Below are 19586 nucleotides of genomic sequence, written 5' to 3' on the forward strand. Positions count from 1 at the left end.
GACAGGCCTTGTTCTATTCTGTACCAGCCCTCACCTTTTACACATTAAATGGGGAGAAGGTTCTGATGAAGTCACCTGAGTCCTGAGTACTGACTAGGCAGCCATCCTTGGGGCAGCAGAATTAGCATCAAAATACAGATAAGTCTAGGGCAAACCACAACAATTATATAGTTAGCTTCACTACCCATCAAGTAAATGGGTCTTCTCTTTCCTGTTTGGTGCCAGCTGATCCTGCAGTCAGTTACTGCTCCATCCTGCAGAGATTAAAGTAGTGGCAGCCCCCATAGGTATCGACATTTCTGAGACATGAGGAATCTCCTTCTCCGAAAGGAGAGCAAACATCTTCATTTGGAACATATCTGCTGGCATTCGGGTATATCACAACCTCTGTGGGTTCTTGATATTCTACTAGTGGACAATCTCTAGTGCCAATTATTTGATTTCTCCCTCGATATGTTTTCCTGATATAAATTTGCCAGAGCATCATTTTGGGCAGTGGGGCTAGCTGAGGTGTTGGTGTTAAGCAGGGTAAAAACAGCCATTAGAATATGGAGTCACAGGAGGAACAAGTTCTAAGACTATATTTAAGGAATTTTGTGGGGGTATTGGGGAATTTGAGCTGCAGCCCTTTCAGATTAATATGGGTCAGCTGATGGAGTTCTTTGGTGGTGAGAGGTGACATAATAAAGGCCCCAGTTGTGGCAATCTTATCATTTAAGGTGTTGCAATCAGAAAGGGGGTGTGGTGAAGGATAACTGGGACTGTATATGGCTGATAAACATAGGATGGTGTTCTAGTTTGAAGCATTGTTGAAATAGTAGGGAAAGAGGGTTACCACCAAATCTGATACAGGATTGAGCTAGCTACCGGAGTAAGTTGACTGCGTAAGTGCTGTCTGAATACAGACTAAATGGTTCTGTTAGGTGTGTTAGGATCAGGAAGGTGGCATATGGTTCTTTAAATTGGGGAGATTTATCTGTGAGAGTGAAAAATATGACTCAGAGCCCCAGAAGAATAGTCAAGGAGGGAGCCATCTAAAGAGTGGTGCAGTTGTCAGCAACTTATCCTTGGGGTAGTGGTTGCCTGTCTGTCTTGGGTAGCCAATGAGGTTATTAGCAAAAGAGACATGGTTTCTCAAGAGCCATTGGATGTCTGAGAGAGAAAAAAGTAAAATAATTACATTAGATTCTTATAATTTTTTTTCTTTTTTTTTTCTGGAACTGAGGAGAGAACCCAGGGCCTTGCGCTCTACCACTGAACTAAATCCCCAACCCCTCTTATAATTTATAAGGTATATCTTCTTCCTGTGCTTTTCATGGTGGAAATGGGGTTGACCTCAGTTAGTAGTCATGATCCCCTGAGGTTGATATAAAGCTGCAGCTACTGTGGGGGAAGAATTGAATATAAGAATCTAGATTGGTTGTTGTGGACCATAGTGAGCCAGGGAGATGTTTTTAATGTGGTTGTTAATAGAACCAAGGGTCTCCTTGGCTGCTGGTGTCAGGGAGCAAGAAGAGGAGGGCTTTGTCACCCTTAAGTAAGTCAAACAGAGGCTGTGATTAGCCGGTTGGTACAAGGAGCCAAGGCCTCAGCCAACTGATACTGCCTGAAAAGCTTTGAAGGGTATTGAGAGTTAATGGGTTGGGGAAGTCAATGACAGATTTAGCTGACTGGACTGAGGTTAGGGTGACTTCTGTGATGTGATGGGAGGAATGAGTTGGATCTTTGTTGTTGTAAAGCCTCATTCTGTTAGGGCTCTTTGGGCCTGTTATTTCAGATTGTCTAGGGTTAGTTTTTGATCTTGCTTTTTTCTTTTTTGGAGCTGGGGACCGAACCCAGGGCCTTCCACTGAGCTAAATCCCCAACCCCTTGATCTTGCTTTTTATCTGGCCATATTAATATGTCATCCCTGTAATGATATATAGAGAAACCTGATGTCATAAGGGGCTTTAGTGTGTGAGTTACAGCTTCCTGGCAAATGGTGGGACTGCTAGCTCTGCCTTGAGGGGTGCTCTGTGCTCAGCTCTATCAACTACTCCTGAGCTATGGCTCTAGGGACTGAGAGGGCAAAACTCTTGCAGTCTTGTTCATGGAGTGGTATTGAAAAGAAGCAGTCTCTAATGTCTAAGATGAGCAGCAGGGTACTTACAGATATGACAGAGGTAAAGGGGCAGCATGTTGAGGAGCCTCCACGTCCTTGGTCTTGGTCTTCTTTTTCATTACAAAAACTAGGGTATTCCAGAGGCTTCTATTTTTTATTTTTTTTATTTATTTTTTTTTTCGGAGCTGGGGACCGAACCCAGGGCCTTGCGCTCGCTAGGCAAGCGCTCTACCGCTGAGCTAAATCCCCAACCCCTCCAGAGGCTTCTAGAAGGATGAATGTGCCCCATGTCTAACTGGTGCTTAACTAATTGTAAAATCATGAATTTCTCCCTGTTTAATGGCCATTGTTCCACCCAGACAGGATCTTCTTTGATGCATTCTAGGCAGAGATTATGTCGTTCCACTGTGGCCCTTAGAATGGGGGTTCTTTTGATCTTGATATTTTAGGTAATTTTCTATTTGAAAGCATTCTCCCCTTCTCCACCAGCAAGGACCACATTTAATTCTAAAATTCATAAGATGTTAAGGTATCTCTACCCAGCAGGTTAGTGGCCATATCAGCCACTAGGGGACTAATGGTCTTTTATAAAAGTCATGACTAATAAATGCTTGGGAGAGACCACCTACTCCCATCAGTTGAGGCCCTGCTAGGAGAGTTTAAAGTGGGGGAGCCTCGGCTCATCTTAGGATAGTCTTTTCTGCCCCATGTCTACTAGGCATTTAAAACTTTTATTGTCAATTTTTATGGAAAGTTTAGGTTGATACTTTTTCAGTATATTAGCTTGTATGTTCTTCCCTCTTTCTGACGTGGCTGAGGGTTGCCCCACAAGGAGTTTTAAGGTGTCAGGGGGCTTGCCATTGTTGTCATGCTGGATTTCTCAACCCTTTCCCAATGATTGCCTGCCTTTCCTACAGCAGGGACAGACGGATTGGGAGGTCTAGGAACAGTTGAGTCATTTGGGCGGGGGGGGGCAATCTCCTTTCCAATGTCCAGTCTCTACACATTTAAAGCATCTTGAATTAGACTATGTTGTGGCTGCAAAGACTTGGGCGAGAGAGGAGAGTGGGTACAAGTCAGTCTCAGTGCCATAGGTAGCCACAATCCATTTATTGTCCCATTTGTTTCTTAGTCCCTGGCCTGCCTGCCTGTATTCTGGGGCCATTCCTTCCTAAATAAGATTGTTTATAAGCATTACTTTGACTGCAGGGTCTGTTGTTTTTCTATCTAAACTAGTTTGTAATCTTAGTGTGAAATCAAGAAGAGGGAAAGGGGCTAACATTTGAAATGTAAATACATAAAATATCCAAGAAAAATAAAATTTAAAAAAAAAAATCAGGGAGAGTCTCAGTTGGTTTTTGTTTTAGGAAAGTCAGTGAAAAGGCCTCTCCGGGCTCCATGGTCAAGAGGGCTAAATGTTCCCAGGCCTGGTGTAGCTAGCACCAAAGCAGCTAGCAGGGCTGAATCCCTGTGGAGGAATTACCTTGGCCAAGCAATTGGTCATAGTAACAATTTATTAATTGAGGGGCATTGTCCTTCTTGTGGTCCTATTTGTTGATTATGTATTCCATTTTTTTCTAACCTGAATATGACCTTCATCTCTAAGGGCTTCCCACTGTATAGAGAACTAGGGAGAGTAGATCAGCACTTATCTGTTGGTCTAGTCTTAGGTGATCAGAAGGTTGTTATTGAACCTTTGTAAAATAGATTTGGTTTATGGGGCATGAATTGTCTGGATACATGTAGGTTAAACAGAAAAGTCTCTGTGGAAGAAGGTTCAGTATCCTTGAGCCAATATGACTGAGGGGCAGAGGATAATTCTTCTCAGAGTCTCTGAGATTACTGAGCTGCTCAATGGCCATGGGGGCGCGGGAGATAGAAGAGGGTTTATCTGGATGTCTTATGGAGCCTTGGTCTTAATTTCTGGGTCTTTGACCTCTGTAGCCATAGAGTGAAGAGGAGGGTAAAGGGGAAGGGGTGTTGTTGGCTAGGGAGTAGCTTGTTTAAGTCAATTGCCTTTTCTAGAGCGGCTGAATCAGCCACTGGACAAGTCTTGAGGGTCTTCTTCCTCATCTGAGTCTTCCCCTTTATCCTCTGTGCTTTGTCCTCCAACAGGTCATCCTTAGGTTTTGTGTTTTCCCCATGCATGGCCTGATGGCATCTATCATGGGAAGGAAAGAGGGGACAAAGTACAACCTTCTTGGGCTTCCTTCTTCTGGACCATCCAGGCAACACCATCCGCAAGTCAGGGTCAGAAACATCTGAGTTGTTGCTCCTCCATGCTCCTCCATCCACAAGTCCAGGTTCTCCTTTTGGGAGATTTTAAGTGAGAGGTGCCCTAGGGAACTAATTAGGAAATCCCTCTGATGTAATGTGAGTTTGCTGTTAGAGAAAAGACAGGAAGTGCTACTGGGTGTTGCTCAATATCCTGAGGCAATTCTGCTGGGGGGTGAGGTGCAGGGTCTGGATTGGGGGAGGGGATTAAAAATGCCCCAATAAGCACAAGCAGATTAAGAGACTGGCAACCATCCTAGTGAATTTTACAAACTGATTGCTATGTGACCAGGTTTTCCCCTAGGTTATTGCCTACACCCAGTCAGACTGTTTGGGTCTGGAAAGAAGGTAGGGGGACCTTTAGCCAATGTCAGGGAGTCGCCCCAACTGAGAGGCTTCAGTTGTTCCTCAAACTTTATCAGGACCCTACCCTAAGGTTTTAACGAAAGTAAGGCAAAGGAAGGAACAGAGATGATGGATCCTCAAGCTGGATGGTCAGGCAAAAATGCTGTAACTCTCTGGGAAAGCAGGACTCACAAACTCCGAGTTCCAGGAGTTGCTATTTGGGCGCCAGCTCTGGATCTCCCTTCTTGTCAGAGGTTGTTGGCCATGAGGTGGAGGGGGCAAAAGCAGCCAGCAGGGTTCCGACAGCCATGAGTGTGATGGAGGGACTTCTGGGTAACGCTTCAGTGGGACAGCTTTATTGTTTCAGCAGTAGGGTATATACCGGTTTGGGGGTTACAGGTGGAAAGAGCTGATTGATCATAGCATAATACCTACTTATCATATGATTGGTCATAACATAATACCTAATTATTATATGACCGAGCAGCACTTACGTGCTGAGTCAAGCATGCAGCACCTGTAGGACGTTCTGTGCAGGGTCATCCCCCAGATAGGGTCAGTGGAGAAGGGGAAGTCCTGCTGAGAAAGGGAGTCCTCCATTTTACACCAAACTTGGCGCTCCATCTGGACGTTGTAGACTGTTACTAAAGTAGCAGGGTCTTCCAACACTTGGGAGTTCATTCTCCTCAGCTTCCTCAGGCTGGAGACCCAAGGCTTTGTGTGATTGTCAGGTAACAGCTGGAAAGGAAGTAACTGGGTAGTTTGTGGCTTCAACACCACTTTCTGTCCTGTTTGGGCTGCATTGTCTTTATTTTTGGTGCTGCGGATTTTTCTTACCTTTGTGAAAACTCAATACATTTCAAAGTTTTGGATTTTTTGTTGTTGTTGTTTTGTTTTTTGGTTTTTGTTTCCTATCTTAGCATGTCCAGGTGTTTGTACTGTCTGAGGTTGAAGCCTCATTGTTACTGCAGGCTTTTCCCCCAGAGCCCAAGTTCCTGAAATAGCAATGCTGAGATTTTATGAATAATTGCCTAGTCCATAAGCTTGGGCTTGTTCCCAGACTAGCTCATAACTTGTTTATTCTATTCTAAGTCCTGTGTCGTGGCTAGTTACCTCTCTTCAGGTTCATGCAACTGTCTCCTTCAGCTCTCAGGGTTATCTCCCCCACGCCTGACTATCCCAGAATCCTCTCTCCCTGCCAGAACTCCCACCTCCTATTTCCTGCCTATGCTAATAGGCCAACAGTTTGTTTTTTATTGACAGGTGATGTTTCCATGTAGTGCACAGAGATTCTCTCTACATCTTATTGTCTGTTTCTATCTGAACTGTGCTTACGTGCTGGTAGTCTGTTTTCTGGGGCATTTATTAATGATTAAATAATATTAATTCAAGGTTAGCACATAGGCTTATTAGAAAGCATACAAACACACAGACACACATACATATACTGCAGTGGATACTGAATGATTATTTTCATTTTAAGACTGTACTGGAAAATTACACACTTTTAAATGTGTACTATGGCATGACAAGATCTCTAATAAGCAATTTTGCTTCCTTCTGTAATGTGGTTTTGTACTTACATATCCTTAGGGAAGATGCTCTTTCAGTATCTTGTCACCATGTTATGGCTTTGTGTTTCCAGAACCTATTCTGTCACCTTCTCCCTTAGAAGCAACGTAAGTAAATTCTTCTGTCAACCATCATTTTAATGTAATGTATCTCCACAGAATAAAATCCCATTTATTCTCTTTCCTTTTCACACCCCTAGCAAATTATCTGTCAGCAAGATTTTTGAATTTTCTCATAGAAGGTCCAGAGCCAAGTCAGAACAGACTCAAAGACAGACATACCTGCTTGTGGACCCCGACTTGATTCTAACTCCCTTAGACAGTCGTGTAGCTTCTTGGAGTTTAGCCCTTCTTTTATAACATGAAGACAGCTATAGCTTCTCCCTTAGTAGGTAGCTTGTAGCTTGCAGTGCAGATACAGTGCTTAACAAGTTGCCTAACACAATATAATAATAAAGAAGGCGGCTTTAGCTGGGCATGGTGGTGCACGTCTTTCAACCCAGCATTCAGGAGGCAGGCAGGCAGTTCTGTGAGATTGGACCAACCTGGCCTACATAGTGAGTGTGAGTTCCAGGCTGCCAGGACTATGTACAGAGACGCTGCCTGAGAGAGAGAGAGAGAGAGAGAGAGAGAGAGAGAGAGAGAGAGAGAGAGAGAGAGAGAGAGGAAGGGGGAAAGAAAGGAAGGAGAAGAAAGGAAAGAAAAAGAAAGAAGCTAGGTGGTGGCGGCAGCATTGGCAATGGTGCATGTCTTTCTAGCACTCAGGAGGCAGAGGCAGGCCAATCTCTGACTTTGAGGCCAGCATAGGCTACAGAGTGAGTTCCAGGACAGTCAAGGCTATGCAGAGAAACCTGTCTAGAAAAACAAAGAAACAAATAAAAAAGCTGCTGCACTGGTGTTGTGTTCTCACCAGCCCAACAAGATGGAGTTTCTTGATGGAGTTTGTCTTCATTGTGGATTTCCCGTCTTGGGGACCCATTTCATTTCTGGTTTGCTAGACTTGCCTGTTACTTACTTTGGCCTGAATATTGCATCAGGCCTGAGCTGGCCTTCCTTCCTAGCCCCACTCCCTTGTTCCTCTCATCTGTCTAACCACCATGACTGGTTACTAGCAACAGTAAGAATCTTCACAGGATCACTCTGTTCCTTGTTACTTAAGATCCAGATTTGTTAACCTGTAATCCATCTGGCATTGGATTTATTTATATCCATGAAATATGCTGAAAGCTGTAAAAGTACCATATGAAATGGGCTTCGGTACCGCCCCCAGTTGCTGTAGGCAGCTTTTCTATGTGCATGTCTCCTAGCTAGTCTACGAGAAGGCCAGGACTGTGACCTACTTTATAAGCATGTCTCCTAGCTAGTCTACGAGAAGGCCAGGACTGTGACCCACTTTATAAGCATGTTTCCTAGCTAGTCTACGAGAAGGCCAGGACTGTGACCTACTTTGGTAAACTGAGGCTTCACGTGGTACCTAGGCTATAGAACATGTTCTTACATATCTGACAGGCTGATCGCTGTAGAAATTACTGCATCAGAAGTTATAGGGGTTTACCAGAAGGGAAACTTCAAGCTTAGATACTTGTGTGCTAGGCCATGGTTTTAATAAACTTATGTGAAGCTTGAGTCAGTGTTAATAGTATTATTGATTTAAGAACCAAAGATGCTGGGGATCAGTTTATAAATCCTTTTTTAGTATATTGTTAATCAATTGGCAAACCTGGGAAAGACAGGACAAGTATCCCCTCTCAGTGGCTCTGTGCTTGTCCACACTGAGAATCAAGTTGGTCTTGGTTCTGGGTTGGAGTCTTTTGACTTCAGACTTTTTTTTTTTAATTGCTTGGGAAACATCCTCTTGTCAAAGCTCCTTCATTATATTCTCACGCCTTCATTATTCTCTCTCTATAGTTCCGGCTGCTTCTGGAACTCTCACTATGGAGACCAGGCTGGCCTCAAATTCACAGTTTGCCTCTAAGTGCTAGGATTAAAGTCATACGCCACTATTCCTGGCCTTTAGTTCTCTCGTAATGAGAGTTCAGTTTACTCATGATTAACCAGCATTTCTTTCATTAGAAAAGAGTCCTTTAAATTTTTGTTATTTTGAAGATTAAGAATTTAGAATGGAAAGTGGGGTTTCTGGGAAGATAATGGAGCGGGAAATCACTAGACATCTGCTTCCTCTCCTTGTTAGAAGCTATAGTGCTGAATCTGTCTAACGAAGTCTATTTGGAATTCACGTCTGTTAGCTTGTGACCTCTAGAAGCAGCTTGATGGTTAAATGTGGTAGATTTTGGTTAGTTTTAGTCCTTAGCACATTAGCAGATAACTATGTCTCACCCCTCGTCTGTGAAAAGCACTTATGTTCTTGGCACCTCATGTTTCAGGATTCAGGGTAGTCAAAAGTCCTCTGTCCTCTAAACATTGGGAGGTAGGTTCTTACTGCTGATCCTTGCTTCTAATCCCAGATGTGTCAGTCAAGTAGGTGGCCATTTTGAACTTCCCCTCATTGTTATGGGGTGCTCCCTCTCCAGTTGAAATGACTTCCCAGGTATTTAAAGAATTGTCTCAATGAAGTGGAAACTTCTGGTTTCTTTGGAAAGTCAGTTGTATTGGATGGTGTTTTGCTGGGGCAAACACGTAAAGGATGTTTTCCTGAAGCAGACACAGGTGAAAGGATGTTCTGCTAAAGCAAGCACTCGAAAGGATGAGTGATGAAGGGTTCTTCACACACGTGTATTGGTCTGCCTTGCAGGCATAGTTGAGCTCCATTTGAAAAATGCACAAAACAACTTCTCGAGAGGTTTCCACGGCTTCTTTCTGCTTCTGCACACTCGGGCCAACTGGGAGAGTGATGGTGATGCAGACTCACGCACGTGCTGAGGCAAGACAGGCTAAGGCAAGACACATGAGGTTTGGAGGGAGAGACTTGGCGGACAATGACAGGGGCGTGGCTTACTTGTAGAACTACCTACCTTTGCAACACTTCTTGGTTTCAAGTCTTAGCCTATCTCTGCTTTGTTGAGAGAGGCATGGCAAAGAACTTCTCCTGGTATTCCGGGTGGTTCTGGTCCCTCCTACTGAAGGGTGCCGATTTGGCAGAGGCTTAGCTGTTTCTGCTAGGCCATGTGACTCCTGCTAATTTGCTATCTGTACAACTACCTAATTGGACTGCTGGTATAATTGTGAAGTATTTGTCAGTGGCTCAAGCTACCAATAATGATTCCTGTGAGCTGAACTGCTGATTTCCTATCAAAACAGATGGGATTTTCTCCAAAGAACAATTTCTAAACAGGTCCACTTCCCCCGTATCCTAATAACTTTTCTTTTCCACTACCTCTGGTGGGTGACAGGCCAGGAAAAGAGGTTAAAGCATTTAAGAACCATTGTTTAAGTTAGGGTTGGGGAAATTTAAGCTTCTACTCAGTGTTTAAGATTGTGTACTGCTGTCGCAGAGGGCCCATGTCTGGTTCTTAGCAGTGCATCAGTCACCTGTCACTCCAGCGTCAGAGCATCCATACCCTCTCTGGCCTTCAGAGTCACCTGCACTCACATGTGCATGCCCATACAAACATACACATATAATTTTGAAGTAAACTAATTTTTTTTTATTTTTTGAAAATGTATTTCTTTTTATATCATATATCCTGATCATGGTTTCTCCCTCATCTCTGAAATCCTACTCACTTTCCTACCCATCTAACTCCACACTTTCTTCCTCTCTCTCTTTAGAAAACAGACCAGTAAAATAGAATTTTAAAACAATACAAAAACAAAGAAAAAGCACAAAACAATACAAATGCAGATACATACATCCACATACCATAAAAGCACAAAATCAGAAACCATAATATACAAACGTATTACATATACAAGTATATGTTTGATTATATATTATTATATATAAGGTAGAAACATGCCCAAACAAGCCAGGAAGTGGGCACACCTTTAACCCCAGGACTTGGGAGGCAGAGGCAGTCTGGCCTACAGAGTGAGTTCAAGGACAGACAGGGCTGTTACCCAGAGACATCCTGTCTCACTGACTCCCTCCCAGAAGCCTCCAGACACAGGGTTGAGTTAGTTTTCTGCTGGCCATCTATTGCTGGGAATGGGGTTTACCTTCAGATGTGATTCTAGGGGCTGGAGAGACAGCTCAGCGGTTAAGAGCACCGACTGCTATTCCAGAGGTCCTGAGTTCAATTCCCAGCAACCACATGGTGGCTCACAACCCTCTGTAATGGGATCCAATTCCCTCTTCTGGTGTGTCTGAAGATGGTGACAATGTACTCACATACATAAAAAATAAATGAATAAATCTTTTTAAAAATGTGATTTGTATCTCCAGTGACACTCAGTTGGAGAAAATGAATTTTTCATTTACAAGCATTGTCAGTTGGAGGTAGCTTCTTGGTTAGGGATGGGCACTCATGTCCACGTCCCCTTCTCAGAGTTGGCACTTCATCTGCCTTGGACCTATGTAGGCCCTATACATGCTACCACAGTTTCATGTGTCAGTCCTGCTGGGTCTGAAAGGCATTGATTGCTTCCTTGGTGTCTTCCACCCCTCTGGCCCTTAGAATCCTTCCACTTCTCCTTTTCTATAGAGGGAAGGGCTATGATAGGACTGAGTGTTTCAAGCTCTCTGTCCATTTGTTCCCATCTGCAGAAGGAAGCATCTTTGGTGATGGTTGTGATTCTGTTCTATGGGTATAGCAGCTGTCTTAGGGTTTCTATGGCTGTGGAGAGACGAGACACCATGATCATAGTCAACTCCTATGCAGCAAAATATTTAGTTGGGGCTGGTTTACAAGTTCAGGGGTTTAGTCCTTTATTACAATGGCAGGAAGCTGGTGTGCTGAAGAAGTAGCAGAGAGCTCTGCCTCTGTATCAGCAGGTAACAGGAAGGGGGGGGGCAGACAGAGACAGAGACAGAGACTGGGCCTGGTTTAGATTTCTGAAGTCCCAAAGCCCACCCTCAGTGACACATTTCCCCCAAGGCCACACCTACTCCCACAATGCCACACATCCTTATCCTTTTAAATAGTATTCTTTCCTTCCCCAAATCAGTTTGGTCATGGTGTTTCATTGCAGCAATAGAAACCCTGACTAGCATAGGTCAGTGAGGAAAGCAAGTTGGGGGAAAGGGGGAGATTTATTTAGCTTATACTTCCACATTGCTATTATTGTTTGAGGAAATCATGACAGGAACCCAAGCAGGGCAAGATCCTGGAGGCAGGAGCTGATGCAGAGGCAGGCCATGGAGGGATGCTGCTTACCGCAGTGCTCATTATGGCTTGCTCATAGAACCCAAGGCCACTAGCCCAGGGGTGGCACCACCCACCATGGGATGGTCTCTCTCCCATTGATCACTAATTGAGACAACGCCTTACAGCTGGATCTCATGGAGGCATCTCCTCAGCTGAGGCGCCTTCCTCTCTGACGACTCCAGCTTATGTCTAGTTGGCACACAACCTGCCACTACAGCATCCAAAGGTGAAAACGATGCCTCCAGGTTGGATCAGACAGACTGTCGATGTGTACCTGTTGCTTATGTCAGAGCTATGGTCAAGGGCTGTGGACTAAGAGTTCAGACTGAGATTTCAAGGCTCAGCCCTGTGGTCTCCACTGGGTCTCACTTCAGTGCTTTCTTCTGAAAGTTGAAAAAAAGGTCACCTACATCTAGGGCAGAGTAAGGCTTAAATGAGTGAGTGAACTTTGTTAAGCATGGGGTGCTGGTGAGGATAGAGTATCTTGATTTAGTTCACAGAGGGGCAGGTGGGAGCTGCAAGGTGACTGGGTTCCAAACACTAAGGTGGCTGTAGGGACCTGCATTTTCACTAGACATTAATTGGGGGGGAGCTTATTTCTCAGGAGTGGGGTGTCAAAGACTGGCTTTGACACCAGGGTTAAACTGAGGTGACCTGCAGAGTTGGTGTGGACTGAAAGCTGGCTGCTCTGACAGTTCAGCTCTTCTGCTCTTCTCTGCCTGAGCTGATGTGATAGCTTCTGGTGGTTGGCTCCTGCTGAAAGCTACAGGGGATAAAAAAGAAATTTAATTACTTGGACTGAGGAGAAAGAAAAAGAAAAATTCACACACACTCAATAGATGAAGCAAGCTCCAAGAATTTAACACATACGTAATATATATATATATATATATATATATACATATACATATATATATACACACATATATATATGTGTATACACACACACACACATACACACACACATACACATATAATGGATGAAGCAAACTCCAAGGAGCTGAGTCCAATAACCCATATATTTACTTTTTTCTCTTTGTCTTTTTATATCCTCTAGGACATAGCTTTCTACATAAGAAGAGAGATTACCTCATTCAAAAACAAATAAGATATCACAGAAAGGGAGTTATAGCAGTATTATTGATTACATGGTTTTTAAAACATTTTTCATTCCATAAGTTCATAGTAAGTTCAAAGCAGTGATCCATGTCATCGGTCTATATGGCTTAAGGAGTTACTGCAGAGTTGTTTACATCTTCCCACGAAGACTCATGTCTGACTAACCATTCCTTAAGTTTAAAGCAATAGTTTTTATGGCATAAGTTAGCAAGGTTTTTATGAAGAGACAGGTAATTTGTTTTTTGTCTTATTATTTTGAAGTTTTGTGTAGATAAACTAGCTAATCATGTATTTTCTGTTCTTACACCTATAATAAGTCACCTACTCTACTTTATGACCTTAGTTCCTGAAATTGGCAGCCTCATTCCGAGCCTACAGTGAATGTTTTTCCTTGATCATCAGTCTGTTCCAAGCCTACTTTTTTCCTAGTACAAAGTATACGCTTTGTGACACATGAAGATTCACAGAACTCTTTTTGTAACTTTCTTATTCTTCAGGGGGGCTAAAATTACTTGAATCAATTCAGAAGTTTTATAAAATCATTATCAGGAATTATGAAATCAGTTCATCTAAACAGCATCATTATACGAATGCACATCTTCATACGGATTCTACAGGCAGTCTGCCCAGCAGAGTGGGTTAAACCCAGCAAACAGTAGGCTGTGTCAGCCATGTGGGGAATACAGGAGAGACAGGCAAGCAGCAAGATCCTTGCCTGGGATCCTTGCCTCTTCAGAGCACACCATCTCAGCCATGCAGAATGGTGGGCCATCTCCAGAAAGCTCACTTGCTTACCACAGTGTTTTCCTGGATGGCTCCCACCAGGTGGGCTTATTGTTCTAATACAGGCTTTTTCCTGTCTTGCTCAGATAGATTGATTATATCATTATATGTTTTTGGGTAGAATAACCTCTAGACTTTCCTTATGGTTGGGAGAGGGGCAATAGCGAGTGATTTTTTGAAACAGAGATAGAATGTGTTAAGAAAAGTTGGAGATTGTTTTCTTCTGTTTTTTGAGAGTATTTTCACTGTAGCCCAGGCTAAATTAGAACTTAGAGCAGTATTCTTCTGCAGTCTGCTGAGTGCTGTGAACGCATTCTACCTATCTAAGAAGATTCAAAATGAACTTAGGCATGAGCTTGTGACTATTTAGGCAAAACCATCGTGAAGGGCATCGTAGAAAGATGCAGGCAGGAGCTGAGTGGGAGGGGTTTCATGGAGAATGGGCCTATTGTTTGCTGGGTGGAAGCTCCCTTGTGTAAGATGAAAATAATTCTGGACACGGAGGTGGTGATGGGTGATGGACATTGTGGATGTGCTGTATACCAAGAGATACACAAGTGGTAATTGGGGATTCTGTATATTTTATTATAATAATATTTTTAAAAGAATTATTATATTTATTTTATATGAGAGTACACTGCTGCTGTCTTCAGACACACCAGAAGAGGGCATCAGACTCCATTACAGATGGTTGTGAGCCACCATGTGGTTGCTGGGATTTGAACTCAGGACCTCTGGAAGAGCAGTCAGTGCTCTTAACTGCAGAGCCATCTCTCCAGCCCTATAATAATAATTTTAAAAGGCAGAAATCCTAGAATGATTTGTCTTTCTGACCCTGTACACATTTCCAGTCAGAAGCTTATGTGCTGCAGCCCAGGGACCTGTTGTGGTCCTTCGCTTTCCGAGCCTCTCTGGTCATCGATTGTTCTGCTGTGTCTTCCCTTAGGGGAAGACAGAGTCCATCACTGTGGTGAAGCTGCTGAGCTGCTTTGATGACCTGGTTGCAGTGGGCACTGCCTCCGGGAGGGTCGCAGTTTTCCAGCTTGTGTCTTCATTGCCAGGGAGGAACAAGCAGGTAAGTGCTCAGGTTCTGTCACTGCTTCTCTTCCTGGCCAGTTCCTCAGACATTTTTAAGATGAGAAATCCTCAGAGCTGGATGTGGTGGCTCTGACCTTTGATCCAGCACTCCAGGTCGGAGGATCTGTGAAGCGTGGGTGGCAGGGTCCTCATCTGCCTCGGACCATTTGGCATAAAGCACGAATCAGTGCTCTTATTTTTACTTAGTGCCCTTTTCTGTTTTTCCTAATGTTTTTTTTTTATGTGTGTGTGTGTGTGTCTGTGTGTGTCTGTGTGTGTCTGTGTGTGTCTGTGTGTGTGTGTGTTCTCTCCTTCCATATTGGTCCAGGCATTGAACTGACACCCTCAGGTTTGGCAGAGTGCTGTTGTCCGTCTTGTTGGCCTGTCTGTGAGTTCTGAATGTAGGCAGACTGGAATCTGTGCACAGTTGTTTGGAAAACCAGTTCCCCCAAAGCAGAAGGGCAGTCAGTCATAGCAGCTCTCCTTTCCTGTGATCTCTTGGCATCCATAGCTTCGCAGATTTGATGTTACTGGTGTTCACAAGACCAGCATTACAGCTCTGGCTTGGAGCCCCAATGGAATGAAGCTGTTCTCTGGAGATGACAAAGGGAAGATCGTCTACTCCTCTCTAGATCTAGACCAGGTAAGGTGATCGTCAGAGGTGGCCATTGCCACCTTTCATCTGTAGTAAATGGCAGGCTTGCCTCCCTGTGCTCTCCAGCACGATGCCCTTAAGCCAATGTGACTGAAGAATTGTCCTGCATAATCAACAGTAAAAATTATACATGTTTGAGGCAGGCCTGGGGGTGCCCCATGATTCCAGCACTCGGAGGCTAAAGCAGGAGGATCTTTATGAGTTTGAGGCCAGTCTGGGCTACATAGAAAAGTTACACACAAAATCTATGTCAAAACAAAGGAACAAGTTGGGCAAGTTTTCAGGATGTTCCGTGGTATTTCAGTGTGTACATGCTGTGTGCAGTGCTCACCTCAGCTCCTCAAGCTTGCTGTTCTCATGACTGCTATTTATCAAAGAGCTGCTGACCCTTCTGAGTCCCTGAAACGTTATCAGGAAGGATGCAAACAATTTTCCAGTCTTGTCTGTGACCACATCCAGTATGTGTGTGAGCTAATGAGCCTAATTAGTGTTGCTGTCATGAGCATGAATGTGGCTTGTTAGGTACAAGAGTATGGGCAATGACCAGTAGCTACACAACTGAGGAAGGTCCCTCTTCTCCCCAAGTGACCATTGACTGTCAGTAGTTCCTTATGGTCTGACAGGGTCTTGTGAACCCTCCCCTATTCATTTTGGAATGTCTATGGGCCCAATCTCATACTGGTCTTCTGTAGGTAGTCATAGCTACCATGACTTCACGAGCAGATCTCCAGAAGATAATATTCTACAACACTCCTTCCTTCTTGGGGCTCTTATATCCTTTCTGCCCTCTCTTCAGAGAGGTTCACTGAGCCTTGAAGGGGATGGTACAGATGTCCTGTTTAGGGCTTAGCATTCAATTGTCACGTATTCTCAGCACTTTGACCAGTTTTGAGACTTTGCAATTAAGTTCTGCCCACTACAAAACGAAGCTTCTCTGACTAACAGTGGAAGAAGCACTAATTTAAGAGCATAAACCTAAATATTCAGAAGGCAGTTTGATGGCCACAATATGTCCGTTTAGCAAAACAATAGTAGTTTCTCCACTAGTGCCTGTGACCTCTCCAGCTTTGGGCTTTTAACCAGATTTATAATAACAGGCATGGATTCCCTCCGGTTGCATGGGCCTCATCCCTCAGCAGAAACAGACACAGTACTGGACACTGGTGACACTTTCCCTGACAAGTGAGTAGTATAGTGCAGAGTCCACAGTTAGTGTTTCCTCTGACACCCTGCATAGCACCCATTGATGGCTGTTTCCCCCGACACCCTGCATAGCACCCACTGATGGCTGTTTCCCCCGACACACCCTGCATAGCACCCACTGATGGCTGTTTCCTCTGACACCCTGCATAGCACCCACTGATGGCTGTTTCCTCTGACACCCTGCATAGCACCCACTGATGGCTGTTTCCCCCGACACCTGCATAGCACCACCTTCTGGCACCTAAGACTAAATGCATGAGGAAGCATCCAGCTCGGTTCCCATTCGATCTCTCTGTCCTACAACCTAAGTATGTAGTCTTCAGCTGTAGGCTCTTATCATCTAGTTTTAGTGGGCAACCAAAAGCACAGGCAGGGGTTGGAGGGATGGTGTTTAGTCAGTGTTCTATCACTGTGAATAGATACCATGACCAAGGGAACTCTTATAGAAGAAAGCATTTATCTGAGGGCTTGTTACAGTTTCAGAGGTTAGTCCATTATCATGGTGGGGGAAGCAGACAGCGATGGCACTGCGACAGTAGCTAAGAACTTTATATTCTGATAAGTGGGGTGGGAGGGGAGGGGGAGCTATGGGGGCGAGAGACACAGACAGACAGGGCCTGGCATGGGCTTTTGAAACCTGGGCCAGAGACTTACTTCCTCCAACAAAGCCATACCTATATGAGCCTGTGGAGGTCATTCTTATGCAAATCATCCTAGAAGTCTTAGACACTAAGTTCTGTGTGCTCTACTGAACGAGCTGGGTTTGATTCCCAGAACATGGCAGTTGACAACAGTCTGTAACGCAGTCCCAGGGACCAAGCCCCATTCTGTGACTTCCATGGGAACTAGGCACCCGTGGTTCATAGTAACTCAAGCAGGTGAAACACTCATATATGTAAAACAAATGTCTTTTAGAAGCAGTGGCGGTAGCCTATATTATATTGTTCCTAAGGCTTCGAGGACTGCTTGGCAAACAGCTCATAGAGAAGTGGCCTACCTGTGGCTTCTGGGAGCTACTTTATCATGTGGAGTTTCTTCAAAAGCTGATTGCCATGTGGCATCTGAAACCTTTGGTGGGCTTTTCCTACCTCATTACATGAAAACCTGTTTATCTTCTGCTTGGAATGGATCTTCAACTTTTGAATGAGTTCAGTAGCATGTGTTGGTCACTTGGTAGAATGGGTGCTTCAGGAGATGCAGATCTTCCCGGCTGACACATGTGTTATAGAATATTAGAAGGCTGGGGCTGAAGAGAGGACATGGCAGCTGGCCGCTGTCTAACTCTACTTCTGTGTGATCTGGGGCGACAAGCATGCACTTGGTGTGCAGACATTCCTGCAGACAAAGCTCCCTCATGGTAGAAAATAAGTAAATAAACATCTTTAAACACAAAGAAAAATACCTTTGTAACTAACTCCATCCTGTTGATCAAAAACTTCTTCAGCTTTTGGAATCTTGTCTATTATACAAACACAAGTTTTCAAGATTCTCATATTCACTTGAAGGTAACAAATACTGAAAGAACAGGCTCTTTTTACTTTTACAGAGGAAATGCCTGCCAGTGCCTCACTCTCTACAGTCACCCGTTCAGGTGAAATGGTGCAAAAACAGCATGTGGTGTGAGTGACCACGCACCGGGTCTTTTCCTAGAGACCCAGTGTTTCATCCTGCAGAAGGTCTGTGTGCACACATCCCTTTTGATCACATCAAGTGCAAAACCTCCATTCTTTAGGGCTGGAATTTTTCTGCATCAAGATGTTCTCCAGTGGAATTTATATTTTTAGTGTGGATGTGTAGTGGAGGGACAATGACTTTTGTAAAGTTTGGTGCTGTGGTCGTGGCTCATGATGAAAGTCCAAGTCTCTGTACACAGCGCTCCCTGTGCACTCAATGGAAGCATTTAGAAGGTGTTGGTTGGGCATGACACATCTATTTAGCAAAACAGAAATTTTAATGAAAAGGGCATGCAGATGGAGAGGTGGTATTGATCCCAAAGATTTGAGGAGAAAATCCACCAACCCAAATCATTATGGCCAAATAATTAAAGCAAGCTTCTTTATTCCTGTACATGGGCTATCTCCTCCTAAAGGAAGGGTTCAAGAGATCAGCAATGGACATGGGCAAAATAAGGTTTATTCTAGCTCAGGGGTAGGGGCTTTCCAAATGGGGGATTTGGCGGGCAAATATCAGAGTTATAGGAGCAGCATAACATGGGGGGCGGGGGGGGAGACGACTAACTTTTGAAACAAAGGTAGGGTTGTAAGATGGTCGGTCATAGCAACTTTGAAACAAAGGCTTGGTTGCCATTTTCTGGAGCAGGCACTACAGCACCATTTGTAGTTAAGGTCACAGGTAGGACATAGCCCAGTCCTTGACTAAAAAGAAATTTAATCATCAACACGAACGAACCTAATTCGTCTTTACCATAAGATGGCTTTTATTCCTGAGATGGAGGCAGGCCGGTTTATCAATAGCTCAGAGGTTAAAAGCATAGGCTGCTTTCCCCAAGGACCTAGATTCAATTCTCAACCATCACATGACAGCTTATAACCATCTGTAACGCCAGTTCCAGGGGATCTGACACCTTCGTCTAACCTCTCTTGCCTACCAGGCGCATATATAGTATCAGATATACCTCAAGCAAAACACATATACACATAAAATAAAATTGAAAAAGGATATTTAACAACATCTTAGTATTCTATGAGAATGAATTTGGCCTGGCATATGGTATGAGAGAGTCTTCCTAGTCTGCTGCTGTGGGGGAGCATCTCTTGACAAGGTTATCCAGGGCCTTAGATTCTGCTCTCCCCGGCACTGCAAAGGGGTTGTTGCTCCTTGTCATCCATTCCTACCCGTGAACAGGCTGCAAAGAAGCCAAGGAGAGAAGGCCTCACTTTTCAGCAAATGGAAGGGAAATAAAATGTGGGGAAAAAATTCAGAAACACCCTGAAAAGTTGTTTTATTTATTTCTTTTTAAAGATTTATTTTTATTTCATGTGTATGTTTTGCCTGCATTTATGACTGTGTACCAATTGTGTGCATTGCCCTGTCAGAGGCCAGAAGAGGGCGTCACAGTCTTTGAAATGAATAGGAACTGTGAGCTGCAATGTGGGTCCTGGGAACCACACCTTGATCCTCTAGAAGAGCAGCCCATGCTCTTAGCTGCTGAGCTGTCTCCAGCCCTGAAAACT

At 44.1% G+C, this 19586-nt stretch overlaps 1 protein-coding gene across 4 annotated transcripts in view; it reads left to right on the forward strand.

Moving 5' to 3' along the window:
- Tecpr2 (tectonin beta-propeller repeat containing 2) overlaps positions 1 to 19586 on the forward strand; it is a 91204-nt gene that overhangs the window by 21649 nt on the left and 49969 nt on the right. For 3 of the 4 annotated variants that reach the window (XM_032908473.1, XM_032908474.1, XM_032908476.1), the window contains 2 exons: positions 14404 to 14532; positions 15046 to 15177. The exons of the other annotated variant lie outside the window; for it this stretch is intronic. In XM_032908473.1, coding sequence (XP_032764364.1) covers positions 14404 to 14532; positions 15046 to 15177 — 261 coding nt within the window. The remainder of the gene's footprint in view (positions 1 to 14403; positions 14533 to 15045; positions 15178 to 19586) is intronic. 4 annotated transcript variants of the gene reach the window in all.

This window comes from Rattus rattus, chromosome 7, assembly GCF_011064425.1.
Source record: "Rattus rattus isolate New Zealand chromosome 7, Rrattus_CSIRO_v1, whole genome shotgun sequence".
Lineage (NCBI taxonomy): Eukaryota > Metazoa > Chordata > Mammalia > Rodentia > Muridae > Rattus > Rattus rattus.